Raw genomic sequence first — 19,000 nt, 5'->3', positions numbered from 1 at the left:
GGAGGACTTTGTCGAAAGCCTTCATGAAGTCCAAATATACCACACCCACTGGCTCCCCCTTCGTCAACTCGACTAGTTACATCCTCAAAGAATTCCAGTAGATTTGTCGAGCATGGTTTCCCCGTCATAAATCCAAACTGTTTATTCCGACCCTTATAGTTGGCAGTTGGACTCTGGCTGTGACATCCAATCAACATCCTTCTCGCTGCAGTGTCAATGATCTCTCCGTCTTGAAATTTGGCTCTCTTGTGTCTGATGAGTCCAAGACAAAAAGATTCAACCACCTGTCTCTTCCTCGCCAATACTCGAGCCCCGTCTACGATCGATTGAGCGACCGTTTTAAAACCAAAATGTTGACTTTTGTTTTTTCTTTCCCCTCAATGTTCAGGAGGAGGATGAGGAGGAGGAGGAAGGCGAGTTGGATGCCAGCGAGAAGGAGGATTCTGAGGAAGGTGTGTTTTCTCCTCCATGCGACGGCTCTTGAATTTTGGTTTCTCTTGCGTCGCCCCTTCATACCGGGCCCCACCCAACCCATTCTTCAGAGTGGCGGGAAGGAGTATGTGGTGAATGGTGTTTAGAGGAACTGCCTCAGCGGGACTGCTGCGTGTGAGCGGGCAGTCATCGTGCTTTGCATCGTTCTGTCGCTGGGGGCCCCTTGCCCACCCCCCCCCCAATTCATTGTCCACTCCCTGTGGCGCTGCTGCTGGTTCAAATGGAGCAGCGGTGCAGTTCCGTCAGGACCACCGTGTCGTCAAGCGGCGAGTGTGGCGCTCTGCCCACGAGGCGCCCCAGGCCGGCCGGTTCAACAGAGGGGCAGCGCCGTTTCCCCGGGGCTGCTGTGTCGCCTGGCAACAAGTGTAGTATCCTGCAGCCGAGACGTCCCTGGCTGACTGACGCCCCGTGGCACTGCTCGTGGTTCGAGTGACGTACTAAGTTGGGGATACCTCCGGCAGTGAGTATAGTATTCTGCTGCCGAGGCAGCCCTGGCTCACTCTGTTTGTGTCCCACTTTGTGGCGCTGAATGTCATTTCATAGAAAGCCCCCCCTCCCCCCCCCTCTCGTAGAACGAGGGGAGCGCGGATTCAAATTGAGGGGCCATGGGGCGGAGGTGGTGCGATTTGATGAATTTCTTTCAGCCAGAGAGTGTTTGGAGTCTGGGGAGACCCTGGCGAGAGGGTGGAGGAGGTACTCGAAAGGGGGAACTGGATTTCTACCTGGAATGAAAGAATATGTTGTGAGTTTGAAGGAGGGACAGTTTCGGGGGAGCAATTGAGGAGGGATGGCTTGGGGGGGGGGGGGATGGTTTTGGGAGGGGTTGGCGGAGGGATGATTTTGGGAGGGGTTGGCGGAGGGATGGTTTTGGGAGGGGTTGGCGGAGGGATGGTTTTGGGGGACAGTTGGAGGAGGGGCGGTCGGGGGCGAATGGAGGAGGGATGGACGTTTGGAGGAGGGGGGGGCCGGGGTGGTTGGAGGAGGGAAGCTGTCGGTGGGGGGGGGGGGGGTGTCGGTTGGAGAGATGGGGATGGTCGGTTGGAGGAGATGGGGATGGTCGGTTGGAGGAGCAGGGGATGGTCGGTTGAGGAGGAGGGGATGGTTGGAGGAGGGGGGGTCGGTTGGAGGCGGAGGGGGTTGTCGGTTGGAGGAGGAGGGGGGGCCGGGGTGGTTGGAGGAGGGAAGCTGTCGGTGGGGGGGGGGGTCGGTTGGAGGAGATGGGGATGGTCGGTTGGAGGAGGGGGTTGTCGGTTGGAGGAGGAGGGGGGGGTCGGTTGGAGGAGGAGGGGGGGTCGGTTGGAGGAGGAGGGGGGTTGTCGGTTGGAGGAGGAGGGGATGGTTGGAGGAGGAGGGGTTGGTCAGTTGGAGGAGGAGGGGGGGTCGGTTGGAGGAGGAGGGGGGGGTCGGTTGGAGGAGGAGGGGGTTGTCGGTTGGAGGCGGAGGGGGTTGTCGGTTGGAGGAGGAGGGGGGGTCGGTTGGAGGCGGAGGGGGGGGTCGGTTGGAGGCGGAGGGGGGGGTCGGTTGGAGGAGGAGGGGGGGGTCGGTTGGAGGCGGAGGGGGGGGTCGGTTGGAGGCGGAGGGGGGGGTCGGTTGGAGGCGGAGGGGGGGGTCGGTTGGAGGAGGAGGGGGGGTCGGTTGGAGGCGAGGGGGTTGTCGGTTGGAGGAGGAGGGGGTTGTCGGTTGGAGGCGGAGGGGGGGGTCGGTTGGAGGCGGAGGGGGGGGTCGGTTGGAGGAGGAGGGGATGGTTGGAGGAGGAGGGGGGGCCGGTTGGAGGAGGAGGGGGGGCCGGTTGGAGGAGGAGGGGATGGTTGGAGGAGGAGGGGGGGCCGGTTGGAGGAGGAGGGGGGGCCGGTTGGAGGAGGAGGGGGGGTCGGTTGGAGGCGGAGGGGGTTGTCGGTTGGAGGCGGAGGGGGTTGTCGGTTGGAGGAGGAGGGGGTTGTCGGTTGGAGGAGGAGGGGGTTGTCGGTTGGAGGAGGAGGGGGTTGTCGGTTGGAGGAGGAGGGGGTTGTCGGTTGGAGGAGGAGGGGGTTGTCGGTTGGAGGAGGAGGGGTTGTCGGTTGGAGGAGGAGGGGGTTGTCGGTTGGAGGAGGAGGGGGTTGTCGGTTGGAGGAGGAGGGGGTTGTCGGTTGGAGGAGGAGGGGGTTGTCGGTTGGAGGAGGAGGGGGGGTCGGTTGGAGGAGGAGGGGGGGTCGGTTGGAGGAGATGGGGGGGGGGGTCGGTTGGAGGAGATGGGGGGGGGGTCGGTTGGAGGAGATGGGGGGGGGGGGTCGGTTGGAGGAGATGTGGGGGGGGGGTCGGTTGGAGGAGATGGGGGGGGGGGGTCGGTTGGGGGAGATGGGGGGGGGGTCGGTTGGAGGAGATGTGGGGGGGGGGTCGGTTGGAGGAGGTGGGGGGGGGGCGCGGTCAGTTGGAGGAGATGGGGGGGGGTCGGTTGGAGGAGAGTCGTGGTTGGAGGTGGGGGGGGGGAGGGTCGGTGTCGGGGTGGTTGGAGGGGGGGGGGGCGCGGTCAGTTGGAGGTGGGGGGGGGAGGGTCGGTGTCGGGGTGGTTGGAGGTTGGGGGGGGGGAGGGTCGGTGTCGGGGTGGTTGGAGGTGGGCGGGGGGGGATGGTGTTGGGGGGGCACTGGAGGAGGGACGGTGTTGGGGTGAGGGGGCAGTTGGAGGAGGGAAAAGAAGGCGGTAGGGGTCTCTGCGCACAGCCTTGGTGGGGCCGCAGCTCCGGGCCCCAGACATTCAGATTTACCACAAACAGAGCAACGCAAAGAGAATTAAATTACAACAAGGGATTGAACACGAGCTGGGCGGATATTCCCTGGCATTTGGGTGGTTGGGCAGGGGCTGATTGGATCGAAGTTTCTCACATTTTGGGAAGCTGGCAGGAGGGCGAGAGTATTACCCCGGGGTCAGGGAGTCGAGGACGAGAGAGCAAGATCCACAACTGAGCCAGATCTGGCGCGAGTGAAATCAGGAAACCTTTCACACACAGGGTGGTGGAAGTTTGGAACTCACTTCACCAACAACTATTGACGCGACAACTGTTAATTCTAAATCTGAGAGATTGATAGATTTTTGTTTCCTGGAAGGATGGCGGGGGGGGGGGGGGGGGGGGGGCAGGTGGCAAGGCAGGTGGAAGAAATTAGTTCACAGATTGGCTGGCGAAACAGGACCAAGATTCCCATTGTGTGCAATTAGCGGCAATGCCAGGAGAGGATCCGAGGTGATGCCATGGCTGTGGGGGAGATTCGGGCCAGGTGGGGTGTTGGCAGCCTGCGGGAGAGAGATTTCAGGGGGAAGGACAGGGAGAAGCACTTCTACAGAAGTGGCATGTGTTTCGGGAGCGGTGGCTCTGGAGGAGAGAAGCTGATTTGGGAGCAGTGATACTGGATGAGGAGCAATGCCAGGCGTAAGTCAGGAGCAGTGACAACGGGGATGAGGAGCAATGCCAGGGGTGGTTCAGAAACAGTGACAATGGGGATGAGGAGCAATGCCAGGGGTGGGTCAGGAGCAGTGACAATGAGGATGGGGGAGCAATGCCAGGGGTGGGTCAGGAACAGTGACAATGGGGATGAGGAGCAATGCCAGGGGTGGGTCAGGAGCAGTGACAATGGGGATGAGGAGCATTGCCAGGGGTGGGCCAGGAGCAGTGACAATGGGGATGAGGAGAAATGCCAGGGGTGAGTCAGGAGCAGTGACAATGGGGATGAGGAGCAATGCCAGGGGTGGGTCAGGAGCAGTGACAATGGGGATGAGGAGCAATGCCAGGGGTGAGTCAGGAGCAGTGTCAGTGGGGATGAGGAGCGATGCCAGGGGTGGGTCAGGAGCAGGGACAATGGGGATGAGGAGCATTGCCAGGGGTGGGTCAAGAGCAGGGACAATGGGGATGAGGAGCATTGCCAGGGATGGGTCAGGAGCAGTGACAATGGGGATGAGGAGCATTGCCAGGGGTGGGCCAGGAGCAGTGACAATGGGGATGAGGAGCAATGCCAGGGGTGGGTCAGGAGCAGTGACAATGGGAATGAGGAGCATTGCCAGGGGTGGGTCAGGAGCAGTGACAATGCGGATGAGGAGCAATGCCAGGGGTGAGTCTGGAGCAGTGACAATGGGGATGAGGAGCATTGCCAGGGGTGGGTCTGGAGCAGTGACAATGGGGATGAGGAGCATTGCCAGGGGTGGGTCAGGAGCAGTGACAATGGAAATGAGGAGCATTGCCAGGGGTGGGTCTGGAGCAGTGACAATGGGGATGAGGAGCATTGCCAGGGGTGGGTCAGGAGCAGTGACAATGGAAATGAGCATTGCCAGGGGTGGGTCAGGAGCAGGGACAGTGGGGATGAGGAGCAATGCCAGGGGTGGGTCAGGAGCAGTGACAATGGGGATGAGGAGCATTGCCAGGGGTGGGTCAGGAGCAGTGACAATGGGGATGAGGAGCAATGCCAGGGGTGGGTCAGGAGCAGTGACAATGGGGATGAGGAGCAATGCCAGGGGTGAGTCTGGATCAGTGGCAATGGGAATGAGGAGCATTGCCAGGGGTGGGTCTGGAGCAGTGACAATGAGGATGAGGAGCATTGCCAGGGGTGGGTCAGGAGCAGTGACAATGGAAATGAGCATTGCCAGGGGTGGGCCTGGAGCTGTGACAATGGGGATGAGGAGCATTGCCAGGGGTGGGTCAGAGCAGTGACAGTGGGGATGAGGACCAATGCCAGGGGTGGGTCAGGAGCAGTGACAATGGGTATGAGGAGCATTGCCAGGGATGGGTCAGGAGCAGCGGCAATGGGGATGAGGAGCAATGCCAGGGGTGAGTCAGGAGCAGTGACAATGGGGATGAGGAGCAATGCCAGGGGTGAGTCAGGAGCAGTGACAATGGGGATGAGGAGCGATGCCAGGGGTGGGTCAGGAGCAGTCACAATGGGGATGAGGAGCAATGCCAGGGGTGAGTCAGGGGCAGTGACAATGGGGATGAGGAGCAATGCCAGGGGTGGGTCAGGAGCAGTGACAATGGGGATGAGGAGCATTGCCAGGGGTGGGTCAGGAGCAGTGACAATGGGGATGAGGAGCATTGCCAGGGGTGGGTCAGGAGCAGTGACAATGGGGATGAGGAGCATTGCCAGGGGTGGGTCAGGAGCAGTGACAATGGGGATGAGGAGCATTGCCAGGCATGGGTCAGGAGCAGTGACAATGGGGATGAGGAGCAATGCCAGGGGTGAGTCAGGAGCAGTGACAATGGGGATAAGGAGCGATGCCAGGGGTGAGTCAGGAGCAGTGACAATGGGGATGAGGAGCAATGCCAGGGGTGAGTCAGGAGCAGTGACAATGGGGATGAGGAGCAATGCCAGAGGTGGGTCAGGAGCAGTGACAGTGCGGATGAGGAGCAATGCCAGGGGCGGGTCACGAGCATGACAATGGAAATGCTGAGCATTGCCAGGGGTGGGTCAGGAGCAGTGACAGTGGGGATGAGGAGCAATGCCAGGGGTGAGTCAGGAGCAGTGACAATGGGGATGAGGAGCGATGCCAGGGGTGGGTCAGGAGCAGTGACAATGGGGATGAGGAGCAATGTCAGGGGTAAGTCAGGAGCAGTGACAATGGGGATGAGGAGCGATGCCAGGGGTGGGTCAGGAGCAGTGACAATGGGGATGAGGAGCATTGCCAGGGGTGGGTCAGGTGCAGTGACAATGGGGATGAGCAATGCCAGGGGTGGGTCAGGAGCAGTGACAATGGGGATGAGGAGCATTGCCAGGGGTGAGTCAGGAGCAGTGACAATGGGGATGAGGAGCATAGCCAGTGGTGGGTCAGGAGCAATGCCAGGGGTGAGTCAGGAGCAGTGACAATGGGGATGAGGAGCGATGCCAGGGGTGGGCCAGGAGCAGTGACAATGGGGATGAGGAGCATTGCCAGGGGTGGGCCAGGAGCAGTGACAATGGGGATGAGGAGCAATGCCAGGGGTGGACCAGGAGCAGTGACAATGGGGATGAGGAGCATTGCCAGGGGTGAGTCAGGAGCAGTGACAATGGGGATGAGGAGCAATGCCAGGGGTAGGTAAGGAGCAGTGACAATGGGGACGAGGAGCAATGCCAGGGGTGGGTCAGGAGCAGTGACAATGGGGATGAGGAGCAATGCCAGGGGTGGGTCAGGAGCAGTGACAATGGGAATGAGGAGCATTGCCAGGGGTGGGTCTGGAGCAGTGACAATGGGGATGAGGAGCATTGCCAGGGGTGGGTCAGGAGCAGTGACAATGGAAATGAGCATTGCCAGGGGTGGGTCAGGAGCAGGGACAGTGGGGATGAGGAGCAATGCCAGGGGTGGGTCAGGAGCAGTGACAATGGGGATGAGGAGCATTGCCAGGGGTGGGTCAGGAGCAGTGACAATGGGGATGAGGAGCAATGCCAGGGGTGGGTCAGGAGCAGTGACAATGGGGATGAGGAGCAATGCCAGGGGTGAGTCTGGAGCAGTGGCAATGGGGATGAGGAGCATTGCCAGGGGTGGGTCTGGAGCAGTGACAATGAGGATGAGGAGCATTGCCAGGGGTGGGTCAGGAGCAGTGACAATGGAAATGAGGAGCATTGCCAGGGGTGGGTCTGGAGCTGTGACAGTGGGGATGAGGAGCATTGCCAGGGGTGGGTCAGGAGCAGTGACAGTGGGGATGAGGACCAATGCCAGGGGTGGGTCAGGAGCAGTGACAATGGGGATGAGGAGCATTGCCAGGGATGGGTCAGGAGCAGCGGCAATGGGGATGAGGAGCAATGCCAGGGGTGAGTCAGGAGCAGTGACAATGGGGATGAGGAGCAATGCCAGGGGTGAGTCAGGAGCAGTAACAATGGGGATGAGGAGCGATGCCAGGGGTGGGTCAGGAGCAGTGACAATGGGGATGAGGAGCAATGCCAGGGGTGAGTCAGGAGCAGTGACAATGGGGATGAGGAGCAATGCCAGGGGTGGGTCAGGAGCAGTGACAATGGGGATGAGGAGCATTGCCAGGGGTGGGTCAGGAGCAGTGACAATGGGGATGAGGAGCATTGCCAGGGGTGGGTCAGGAGCAGTGACAATGGGGATGAGGAGCATTGCCAGGGGTGGGTCAGGAGCAGTGACAATGGGGATGAGGAGCATTGCCAGGCATGGGGCAGGAGCAGTGACAATGGGGATGAGGAGCAATGCCAGGGGTGAGTCAGGAGCAGTGACAATGGGGATAAGGAGCGATGCCAGGGGTGAGTCAGGAGCAGTGACAATGGGGATGAGGAGCAATGCCAGGGGTGAGTCAGGAGCAGTGACAATGGGGATGAGGAGCAATGCCAGAGGTGGGTCAGGAGCAGTGACAGTGAGGATGAGGAGCAATGCCAGGGGCGGGTCACGAGCATGACAATGGAAATGCTGAGCATTGCCAGGGGTGGGTCAGGAGCAGTGACAGTGGGGATGAGGAGCAATGCCAGGGGTGAGTCAGGAGCAGTGACAATGGGGATGAGGAGCGATGCCAGGGGTGGGTCAGGAGCAGTGACAATGGGGCTGAGGAGCAATGTCAGGGGTAAGTCAGGAGCAGTGACTATGGGGATGAGGAGCGATGCCAGGGGTGGGTCAGGAGCAGTGACAATGGGGATGAGGAGCATTGCCAGGGGTGGGTCAGGTGCAGTGACAATGGGGATGAGCAATGCCAGGGGTGGGTCAGGAGCAGTGACAATGGGGATGAGGAGCATTGCCAGGGGTGAGTCAGGAGCAGTGACAATGGGGATGAGGAGCATAGCCAGTGGTGGGTCAGGAGCAGTGACAATGGGGATGAGGAGCAATGCCAGGGGTGAGTCAGGAGCAGTGACAATGGGGATGAGGAGCGATGCCAGGGGTGGGCCAGGAGCAGTGACAATGGGGATGAGGAGCATTGCCAGGGGTGGGCCAGGAGCAGTGACAATGGGGATGAGGAGCATTGCCAGGGGTGAGTCAGGAGCAGTGACAATGGGGATGAGGAGCAATGCCAGGGGTGGGTCAGGAGCAGTGACAATGGGGACGAGGAGCAATCCCAGGGGTGGGTCAGGAGCAGTGACAATGGGGATGAGGAGCAATGCCAGGGGTGGGTCAGGAGCAGTGACAATGGGAATGAGGAGCATTGCCAGGGGTGGGTCAGGAGCAGTGACAATGGGGATGAAGAGCAATGCCAGGGGTGAGTCTGGAGCAGTGACAATGGGGTTGAGGAGCATTGCCAGGGGTGGGTCTGGAGCAGTGACAATGGGGATGAGGAGCATTGCCAGGGGTGGGTCAGGAGCAGTGGCAATGGAAATGAGGAGCATTGCCAGGGGTGGGTCTGGAGCAGTGACAATGGGGATGAGGAGCATTGCCAGGGGTGGGTCAGGAGCAGTGGCAATGGAAATGAGGAGCATTGCCAGGGGTGGGTCAGGAGCAGTGACAGTGGGGATGAGGAGCAATGCCAGGGGTGGGTCAGGAGCAGTGACAATGGAAATGAGGAGCATTGCCAGGGGTGGGTCTGGAGCAGTGACAATGGGGATGAGGAGCATTGCCAGGGGTGGGTCAGGAACAGTGACAATGGAAATGAGGAGCATTGCCAGGGGTGGGTCTGGAGCAGTGACAATGGGGATGAGGAGCAATGCCAGGGGTGGGTCAGGAGCAGTGACAATGGGGACGAGGAGCAATGCCAGGGGTGGGTCAGGAGCAGTGACAATGGGGATGAGGAGCAATGCCAGGGGTGGGTCAGGAGCAGTGACAATGGGGACGAGGAGCAATGCCAGGGGTGGGTCAGGAGCAGTGACAATGGGGATGAGGAGCAATGCCAGGGGTGGGTCAGGAGCAGTGACAATGAGAATGAGGAGCATTGCCAGGGGTGGGTCTGGAGCAGTGACAATGGGGATGAGGAGCATTGCCAGGGGTGGGTCAGGAGCAGTGACAATGGAAATGAGCATTGCCAGGGGTGGGTCAGGAGCAGGGACAGTGGGGATGAGGAGCAATGCCAGGGGTGGGTCAGGAGCAGTGACAATGGGGATGAGGAGCATTGCCAGGGGTGGGTCAGGAGCAGTGACAATGGGGATGAGGAGCAATGCCAGGGGTGGGTCAGGAGCAGTGACAATGGGTATGAGGAGCAATGCCAGGGGTGAGTCTGGAGCAGTGGCAATGGGGATGAGGAGCATTGCCAGGGGTGGGTCTGGAGCAGTGACAATGAGGATGAGGAGCATTGCCAGGGGTGGGTCAGGAGCAGTGACAATGGAAATGAGGAGCATTGCCAGGGGTGGGTCTGGAGCTGTGACAGTGCGGATGAGGAGCATTGCCAGGGGTGGGTCAGGAGCAGTGACAGTGGGGATGAGGACCAATGCCAGGGGTGGGTCAGGAGCAGTGACAATGGGGATGAGGAGCATTGCCAGGGATGGGTCAGGAGCAGCGGCAATGGGGATGAGGAGCAATGCCAGGGGTGAGTCAGGAGCAGTGACAATGGGGATGAGGAGCAATGCCAGGGGTGAGTCAGGAGCAGTGACAATGGGGATGAGGAGCGATGCCAGGGGTGGGTCAGGAGCAGTGACAATGGGGATGAGGAGCAATGCCAGGGGTGAGTCAGGAGCAGTGACAATGGGGATGAGGAGCAATGCCAGGGGTGGGTCAGGAGCAGTGACAATGGGGATGAGGAGCATTGCCAGGGGTGGGTCAGGAGCAGTGACAATGGGGATGAGGAGCATTGCCAGGGGTGGGTCAGGAGCAGTGACAATGGGGATGAGGAGCATTGCCAGGGGTGGGTCAGGAGCAGTGACAATGGGGATGAGGAGCATTGCCAGGCATGGGTCAGGAGCAGTGACAATGGGGATGAGGAGCAATGCCAGGGGTGAGTCAGGAGCAGTGACAATGGGGATGAGGAGCATTGCCAGGGATGGGTCAGGAGCAGTGACAATGGGGATAAGGAGCGATGCCAGGGGTGAGTCAGGAGCAGTGACAATGGGGATGAGGAGCAATGCCAGGGGTGAGTCAGGAGCAGTGACAATGGGGATGACGAGCGATGCCAGGGGTGGGTCAGGAGCAGTGACAATGGGGATGAGGAGCAATGCCAGGGGTGTGTCAGGAGCAGTGACAATGGGGACGAGGAGCAATGCCAGAGGTGGGTCAGGAGCAGTGACAGTGCGGATGAGGAGCAATGCCAGGGGCGGGTCACGAGCATGACAATGGAAATGCTGAGCATTGCCAGGGGTGGGTCAGGAGCAGTGACAGTGGGGATGAGGAGCAATGCCAGGGGTGAGTCAGGAGCAGTGACAATGGGGATGAGGAGCGATGCCAGGGGTGGGTCAGGAGCAGTGACAATGGGGCTGAGGAGCAATGTCAGGGGTAAGTCAGGAGCAGTGACAATGGGGATGAGGAGCGATGCCAGGGGTGGGTCAGGAGCAGTGACAATGGGGATGAGGAGCATTGCCAGGGGTGGGTCAGGTGCAGTGACAATGGGGATGAGCAATGCCAGGGGTGGGTCAGGAGCAGTGACAATGGGGATGAGGAGCATTGCCAGGGGTGAGTCAGGAGCAGTGACAATGGGGATGAGGAGCATAGCCAGTGGTGGGTCAGGAGCAGTGACAATGGGGATGAGGAGCAATGCCAGGGGTGAGTCAGGAGCAGTGACAATGGGGATGAGGAGCGATGCCAGGGGTGGGCCAGGAGCAGTGACAATGGGGATGAGGAGCATTGCCAGGGGTGGGCCAGGAGCAGTGACAATGGGGATGAGGAGCAATGCCAGGGGTGGACCAGGAGCAGTGACAATGGGGATGAGGAGCATTGCCAGGGGTGAGTCAGGAGCAGTGACAATGGGGATGAGGAGCAATGCCAGGGGTGGGTCAGGAGCAGTGACAATGGGGACGAGGAGCAATGCCAGGGGTGGGTCAGGAGCAGTGACAATGGGGATGAGGAGCAATGCCAGGGGTGGGTCAGGAGCAGTGACAATGGGAATGAGGAGCATTGCCAGGGGTGGGTCAGGAGCAGTGACAATGGGGATGAAGAGCAATGCCAGGGGTGAGTGTGGAGCAGTGACAATGGGGTTGAGGAGCATTGCCAGGGGTGGGTCTGGAGCAGTGACAATGGGGATGAGGAGCATTGCCAGGGGTGGGTCAGGAGCAGTGACAATGGAAATGAGGAGCATTGCCAGGGGTGGGTCTGGAGCAGTGACAATGGGGATGAGGAGCATTGCCAGGGGTGGGTCAGGAGCAGTGGCAATGGAAATGAGGAGCATTGCCAGGGGTGGGTCAGGAGCAGTGACAGTGGGGATGAGGAGCAATGCCAGGGGTGGGTCAGGAGCAGTGACAATGGAAATGAGGAGCATTGCCAGGGGTGGGTCTGGAGCAGTGACAATGGGGATGAGGAGCATTGCCAGGGGTGGGTCAGGAACAGTGACAATGGAAATGAGGAGCATTGCCAGGGGTGGGTCTGGAGCAGTGACAATGAGGATGAGGAGCATTGCCAGGGGTGGGTCAGGAGCAGTGACAATGGAAATGAGGAGCATTGCCAGGGGTGGGTCAGGAGCAGTGACAATGGAAATGAGGAGCATTGCCAGGGGTGAGTCAGGAGCAGTGACAATGGGGATGAGGAGCGATGCCAGGGGTGGGTCAGGAGCAGTGACAATGGAAATGAGGAGCAATGCCAGGGGTGGGTCAGGAGCAGCGACAATGGGGATGAGGAGCGATGCCAGGGGTGGGTCAGGAGCAGTGACAATGGAAATGAGGAGCAATGCCAGGGGTGGGTCAGGAGCAGCGACAATGGGGATGAGGAGCAATGCCAGGGGTGAGTCAGGAGCAGTGACAATGGGGATGAGGAGCAATGCCAGAGGTGGGTCAGGAGCAGTGACAGTGCGGATGAGGAGCAATGCCAGGGGCGGGTCACGAGCATGACAATGGAAATGCTGAGCATTGCCAGGGGTGGGTCAGGAGTAGTGACAGTGGGGATGAGGAGCAATGCCAGGGGTGAGTCAGGAGCAGTGACAATGGGGATGAGGAGCGATGCCAGGGGTGGGTCAGGAGCAGTGACAAAGAGGATGAGGAGCAATGTCAGGGGTAAGTCAGGAGCAGTGACAATGGGGATGAGGAGCGATGCCAGGGGTGGGTCAGGAGCAGTGACAATGGGGATGAGGAGCATTGCCAGGGGTGGGTCAGGTGCAGTGACAATGGGGATGAGCAATGCCAGAGGTGGGTCAGGAGCAGTGACAATGGGGATGAGGAGCATTGCCAGGGGTGAGTCAGGAGCAGTGACAATGGGGATGAGGAGCATAGCCAGTGGTGGGTCAGGAGCAGTGACAATGGGGATGAGGAGCAATGCCAGTGGTGAGTCAGGAGCAGTGACAATGGGGATGAGGAGCGATGCCAGGGGTGGGCCAGGAGCAGTGACAATGGGGATGAGGAGCATTGCCAGGGGTGGGCCAGGAGCAGTGACAATGGGGATGAGGAGCAATGCCAGGGGTGGACCAGGAGCAGTGACAATGGGGATGAGGAGCATTGCCAGGGGTGAGTCAGGAGCAGTGACAATGGGGATGAGGAGCAATGCCAGGGGTGGGTCAGGAGCAGTGACAATGGGGACGAGGAGCAATGCCAGGGGTGGGTCAGGAGCAGTGACAATGGGGATGAGGAGCAATGCCAGGGGTGGGTCAGGAGCAGTGACAATGGGAATGAGGAGCATTGCCAGGGGTGGGTCAGGAGCAGTGACAATGGGGATGAGGAGCAATGCCAGGGGTGAGTCTGGAGCAGTGACAATGGGGATGAGGAGCATTGCCAGGGGTGGGTCTGGAGCAGTGACAATGGGGATGAGGAGCATTGCCAGGGGTGGGTCAGGAGCAGTGACAATGGAAATGAGGAGCATTGCCAGGGGTGGGTCTGGAGCAGTGACAATGGGGATGAGGAGCATTGCCAGGGGTGGGTCAGGAGCAGTGGCAATGGAAATGAGGAGCATTGCCAGGGGTGGGTCAGGAGCAGTGACAATGGGGATGAGGAGCATTGCCAGGGGTGGGCCAGGAGCAGTGACAATGGGGATGAGGAGCAATGCCAGGGGTGGACCAGGAGCAGTGACAATGGGGATGAGGAGCATTGCCAGGGGTGAGTCAGGAGCAGTGACAATGGGGATGAGGAGCAATGCCAGGGGTGGGTCAGGAGCAGTGACAATGGGGACGAGGAGCAATGCCAGGGGTGGGTCAGGAGCAGTGACAATGGGGATGAGGAGCAATGCCAGGGGTGGGTCAGGAGCAGTGACAATGGGAATGAGGAGCATTGCCAGGGGTGGGTCAGGAGCAGTGACAATGGGGATGAGGAGCAATGCCAGGGGTGAGTCTGGAGCAGTGACAATGGGGATGAGGAGCATTGCCAGGGGTGGGTCTGGAGCAGTGACAATGGGGATGAGGAGCATTGCCAGGGGTGGGTCAGGAGCAGTGACAATGGAAATGAGGAGCATTGCCAGGGGTGGGTCTGGAGCAGTGACAATGGGGATGAGGAGCATTGCCAGGGGTGGGTCAGGAGCAGTGGCAATGGAAATGAGGAGCATTGCCAGGGGTGGGTCAGGAGCAGTGACAGTGGGGATGAGGAGCACTGCCAGGGGTGGGTCAGGAGCAGTGACAATGGAAATGAGGAGCATTGCCAGGGGTGGGTCTGGAGCAGTGACAATGGGGATGAGGAGCATTGCCAGGGGTGGGTCAGGAACAGTGACAATGGAAATGAGGAGCATTGCCAGGGGTGGGCCAGGAGCAGTGACAATGGGGATGAGGAGCAATGCCAGGGGTGGACCAGGAGCAGTGACAATGGGGGTGAGGAGCATTGCCAGTGGTGGGTCAGGAGCAGTGACAATGGGGATGAGGAGCATTGCCAGGGGTGGATCTGGAGCAGTGACAATGGGGATGAGGAGCATTGCCAGTCGTGGGTCAGGAGCAGTGACGATGGGGATGAGGAGCGATGCCAGGGGTGGGTCAGGAGCAGTGACAGTGAGGATGAGGAGCAATGCCAGGGGTGGGTCAGGAGCAGTGACAATGGGGATGAGGAGCAATGCCAGGGTTGGGTCAGGAGCAGTGACAATGGGGATGAGGAGCATTGCCAGGGGTAGGTCAGGAGCAGTGACAATGGGGATGAGGAGCAATGCCAGGGGTGGGTCAGGAGCAGTGACAATGGGGATGAGGAGCAGTAACAATAGGGATGAGGAGCATTGCCAGGGGTGAGTCAGGAGCATTGACAATGGGGATGAGGAGCATAGCCAGGGGTGGGCCAGGAGCAGTGACAATGGGAATGAGGAGCAATGCCAGGGGCGGGTCAGGAGCAGTGACAATGGGGATGAGGAGCAATGCCAGGGGTGGGTCAGGAGCAGTGACAATGGGAATGAGGAGCATTGCCAGGGGTGGGTCAGGAGCAGTGACAATGCGGATGAGGAGCAATGCCAGGGGTGAGTCTGGAGCAGTGACAATGGGGATGAGGAGCATTGCCAGGGGTGGTTCTGGAGCAGTGACAATGGGGATGAGGAGCATTGCCAGGGGTGGGTCAGGAGCAGTGACAATGGAAATGAGGAGCATTGCCAGGGGTGGGTCTGGAGTAGTGACAATGGGGATGAGGAGCATTGCCAGGGGTGGGTCAGGAGCAGTGACAATGGAAATGAGCATTGCCAGGGGTGGGTCAGGAGCAGTGACAATGGAAATGAGGAGCATTGCCAGGGGTGGGCCAGGAGCAGTGACAATGGGGATGAGGAGCAATGCCAGGGGTGGACCAGGAGCAGTGACAATGGGGATGAGGAGCATTGCCAGGGGTGAGTCAGGAGCAGTGACAATGGGGATGAGGAGCAATGCCAGGGGTGGGTCAGGAGCAGTGACAATGGGGACGAGGAGCAATGCCAGGGGTGGGTCAGGAGCAGTGACAATGGGGATGAGGAGCAATGCCAGGGGTGGGTCAGGAGCAGTGACAATGGGAATGAGGAGCATTGCCAGGGGTGGGTCAGGAGCAGTGACAATGGGGATGAGGAGCAATGCCAGGGGTGAGTCTGGAGCAGTGACAATGGGGATGAGGAGCATTGCCAGGGGTGGGTCTGGAGCAGTGACAATGGGGATGAGGAGCATTGCCAGGGGTGGGTCAGGAGCAGTGACAATGGAAATGAGGAGCATTGCCAGGGGTGGGTCTGGAGCAGTGACAATGGGGATGAGGAGCATTGCCAGGGGTGGGTCAGGAACAGTGACAATGGAAATGAGGAGCATTGCCAGGGGTGGGCCAGGAGCAGTGACAATGGGGATGAGGAGCAATGCCAGGGGTGGACCAGGAGCAGTGACAATGGGGGTGAGGAGCATTGCCAGTGGTGGGTCAGGAGCAGTGACAATGGGGATGAGGAGCATTGCCAGGGGTGGATCTGGAGCAGTGACAATGGGGATGAGGAGCATTGCCAGTCGTGGGTCAGGAGCAGTGACGATGGGGATGAGGAGCGATGCCAGGGGTGGGTCAGGAGCAGTGACAGTGAGGATGAGGAGCAATGCCAGGGGTGGGTCAGGAGCAGTGACAATGGGGATGAGGAGCAATGCCAGGGTTGGGTCAGGAGCAGTGACAATGGGGATGAGGAGCATTGCCAGGGGTAGGTCAGGAGCAGTGACAATGGGGATGAGGAGCAATGCCAGGGGTGGGTCAGGAGCAGTGACAATGGGGATGAGGAGCAGTAACAATGGGGATGAGGAGCATTGCCAGGGGTGAGTCAGGAGCATTGACAATGGGGATGAGGAGCATAGCCAGGGGTGGGCCAGGAGCAGTGACAATGGGAATGAGGAGCAATGCCAGGGGCGGGTCAGGAGCAGTGACAATGGGGATGAGGAGCAATGCCAGGGGTGGGTCAGGAGCAGTGACAATGGGAATGAGGAGCATTGCCAGGGGTGGGTCAGGAGCAGTGACAATGCGGATGAGGAGCAATGCCAGGGGTGAGTCTGGAGCAGTGACAATGGGGATGAGGAGCATTGCCAGGGGTGGTTCTGGAGCAGTGACAATGGGGATGAGGAGCATTGCCAGGGGTGGGTCAGGAGCAGTGACAATGGAAATGAGGAGCATTGCCAGGGGTGGGTCTGGAGTAGTGACAATGGGGATGAGGAGCATTGCCAGGGGTGGGTCAGGAGCAGTGACAATGGAAATGAGCATTGCCAGGGGTGGGTCAGGAGCAGGGACAGTGGGGATGAGGAGCAATGCCAGGGGTGGGTCAGGAGCAGTGACAATGGGGATGAGGAGCATTGCCAGGGGTGGGTCAGGAGCAGTGACAATGGGGATGAGGAGCAATGCCAGGGGTGGGTCAGGAGCAGTGACAATGGGGATGAGGAGCAATGCCAGGGTGAGTCTGGAGCAGTGGCAATGGGGATGAGGAGCATTGCCAGGGGTGGGTCTGGAGCAGTGACAATGAGGATGAGGAGCATTGCCAGGGGTGGGTCAGGAGCAGTGACAATGGAAATGAGGAGCATTGCCAGGGGTGGGTCAGGAGCAGTGACAGTGGGGATGAGGACCAATGCCAGGGGTGGGTCAGGAGCAGTGACAATGGGGATGAGGAGCATTGCCAGGGATGGGTCAGGAGCAGCGGCAATGGGGATGAGGAGCAATGCCAGGGGTGAGTCAGGAGCAGTGACAATGGGGATGAGGAGCAATGCCAGGGGTGAGTCCGGAGCAGTGACAAAGGGGATGAGGAGCGATGCCAGGGGTGGGTCAGGAGCAGTGACAATGGGGATGAGGAGCAATGCCAGGGGTGAGTCAGGAGCAGTGACAATGGGGATGAGGAGCAATGCCAGGGGTGGGTCAGGAGCAGTGACAATGGGGATGAGGAGCATTGCCAGGGGTGGGTCAGCAGCAGTGACAAAGGGGATGAGGAGCATTGCCAGGGGTGGGTCAGGAGCAGTGACAATGGGGATGAGGAGCATTGCCAGGGGTGGGTCAGGAGCAGTGTCAATGGGGATGAGGAGCATTGCCAGGCATGGGTCAGGAGCAGTGACAATGGGGATGAGGAGCAATGCCAGGGGTGAGTCAGGAGCAGTGACAATGGGGATAAGGAGCGATGCCAGGGGTGAGTCAGGAGCAGTGACAATGGGGATGAGGAGCAATGCCAGGGGTGAGTCAGGAGCAGTGACAATGGGGATGAGGAGCAATGCCAGAGGGGGGTCAGGAGCAGTGACAGTGCGGATGTGGAGCAATGCCAGGGGCGGGTCACGAGCATGACAATGGAAATGCTGAGCATTGCCAGGGGTGGGTCAGGAGCAGTGACAGTGGGGATGAGGAGCATTGCCAGGGGTGAGTCAGGAGCAGTGACAATGGGGATGAGGAGCATAGCCAGTGGTGGGTCAGGAGCAGTGACAATGGGGATGAGGAGCAATGCCAGTGGTGAGTCAGGAGCAGTGACAATGGGGATGAGGAGCGATGCCAGGGGTGGGCCAGGAGCAGTGACAATGGGGATGAGGAGCATTGCCAGGGGTGGGCCAGGAGCAGTGACAATGGGGATGAGGAGCAATGCCAGGGGTGGGCCAGGAGCAGTGACAATGGGGATGAGGAGCATTGCCAGGGCTGAGTCAGGAGCAGTGACAATGGGGATGAGGAGCAATGCCAGGGGTGGGTCAGGAGCAGTGACAATGGGGACGAGGAGCAATGCCAGGGGTGGGTCAGGAGCAGTGACAATGGGGATGAGGAGCAATGCCAGGGGTGGGTCAGGAGCAGTGACAATGGGAATGAGGAGCATTGCCAGGGGTGGGTCAGGAGCAGTGACAATGGGGATGAGGAGCAATGCCAGGGGTGAGTCTGGAGCAGTGACAATGGGGATGAGGAGCATTGCCAGGGGTGGGTCTGGAGCAGTGACAATGGGGATGAGGAGCATTGCCAGGGGTGGGTCAGGAGCAGTGACAATGGAAATGAGGAGCATTGCCAGGGGTGGGTCTGGAGCAGTGACAATGGGGATGAGGAGCATTGTCAGGGGTGGGTCAGGAGCAGTGGCAATGGAAATGAGGAGCATTGCCAGGGGTGGGTCAGGAGCAGTGACAGTGGGGATGAGGAGCACTGCCAGGGGTGGGTCAGGAGCAGTGACAATGGAAATGAGGAGCATTGCCAGGGGTGGGTATGGAGCAGTGACAATGGGGATGAGGAGCATTGCCGGGGGTGGGTCAGGAACGGTGACAATGGAAATGAGGAGCATTGCCAGGGGTGGGCCAGGAGCAGTGACAATGGGGATGAGGAGCAATGCCAGGGGTGGACCAGGAGCAGTGACAATGGGGGTGAGGAGCATTGCCAGGGGTGGGTCAGGAGCAGTGACAATGGGGATGAGGAGCATTGCCAGGGGTGGATCTGGAGCAGTGACAATGGGGATGAGGAGCATTGCCAGTCGTGGGTCAGGAGCAGTGACGATGGGGATGAGGAGCGATGCCAGGGGTGGGTCAGGAGCAGTGACAGTGAGGATGAGGAGCAATGCCAGGGGTGGGTCAGGAGCAGTGACAATGGGGATGAGGAGCAATGCCAGGGTTGGGTCAGGAGCAGTGACAATGGGGATGAGGAGCATTGCCAGGGGTAGGTCAGGAGCAGTGACAATGGGGATGAGGAGCAATGCCAGGGG

The 19,000-nt window shown here is 59.8% G+C and overlaps 1 protein-coding gene across 1 annotated transcript in view; it reads left to right on the top strand.

Annotated features, from left to right (window-relative positions):
• Positions 1-388: 388 nt before the first annotated feature.
• The window catches only part of LOC140406903 (histone-lysine N-methyltransferase SETD1A-like), a gene marked incomplete at both ends in the record, with an annotated part of 49,104 nt that continues 30,492 nt past the window's right edge, over positions 389-19,000 (top strand). Inside the window, one exon of the mRNA XM_072494769.1 lies at positions 389-452. Coding sequence (XP_072350870.1) covers positions 389-452 — 64 coding nt within the window. The remainder of the gene's footprint in view (positions 453-19,000) is intronic.

The sequence above is a fragment of the Scyliorhinus torazame genome, unplaced genomic scaffold (assembly GCF_047496885.1).
Source record: "Scyliorhinus torazame isolate Kashiwa2021f unplaced genomic scaffold, sScyTor2.1 scaffold_1009, whole genome shotgun sequence".
NCBI classification, from domain to species: domain Eukaryota; kingdom Metazoa; phylum Chordata; class Chondrichthyes; order Carcharhiniformes; family Scyliorhinidae; genus Scyliorhinus; species Scyliorhinus torazame.
This window is presented reverse-complemented; position numbering and strand designations above follow the sequence as displayed.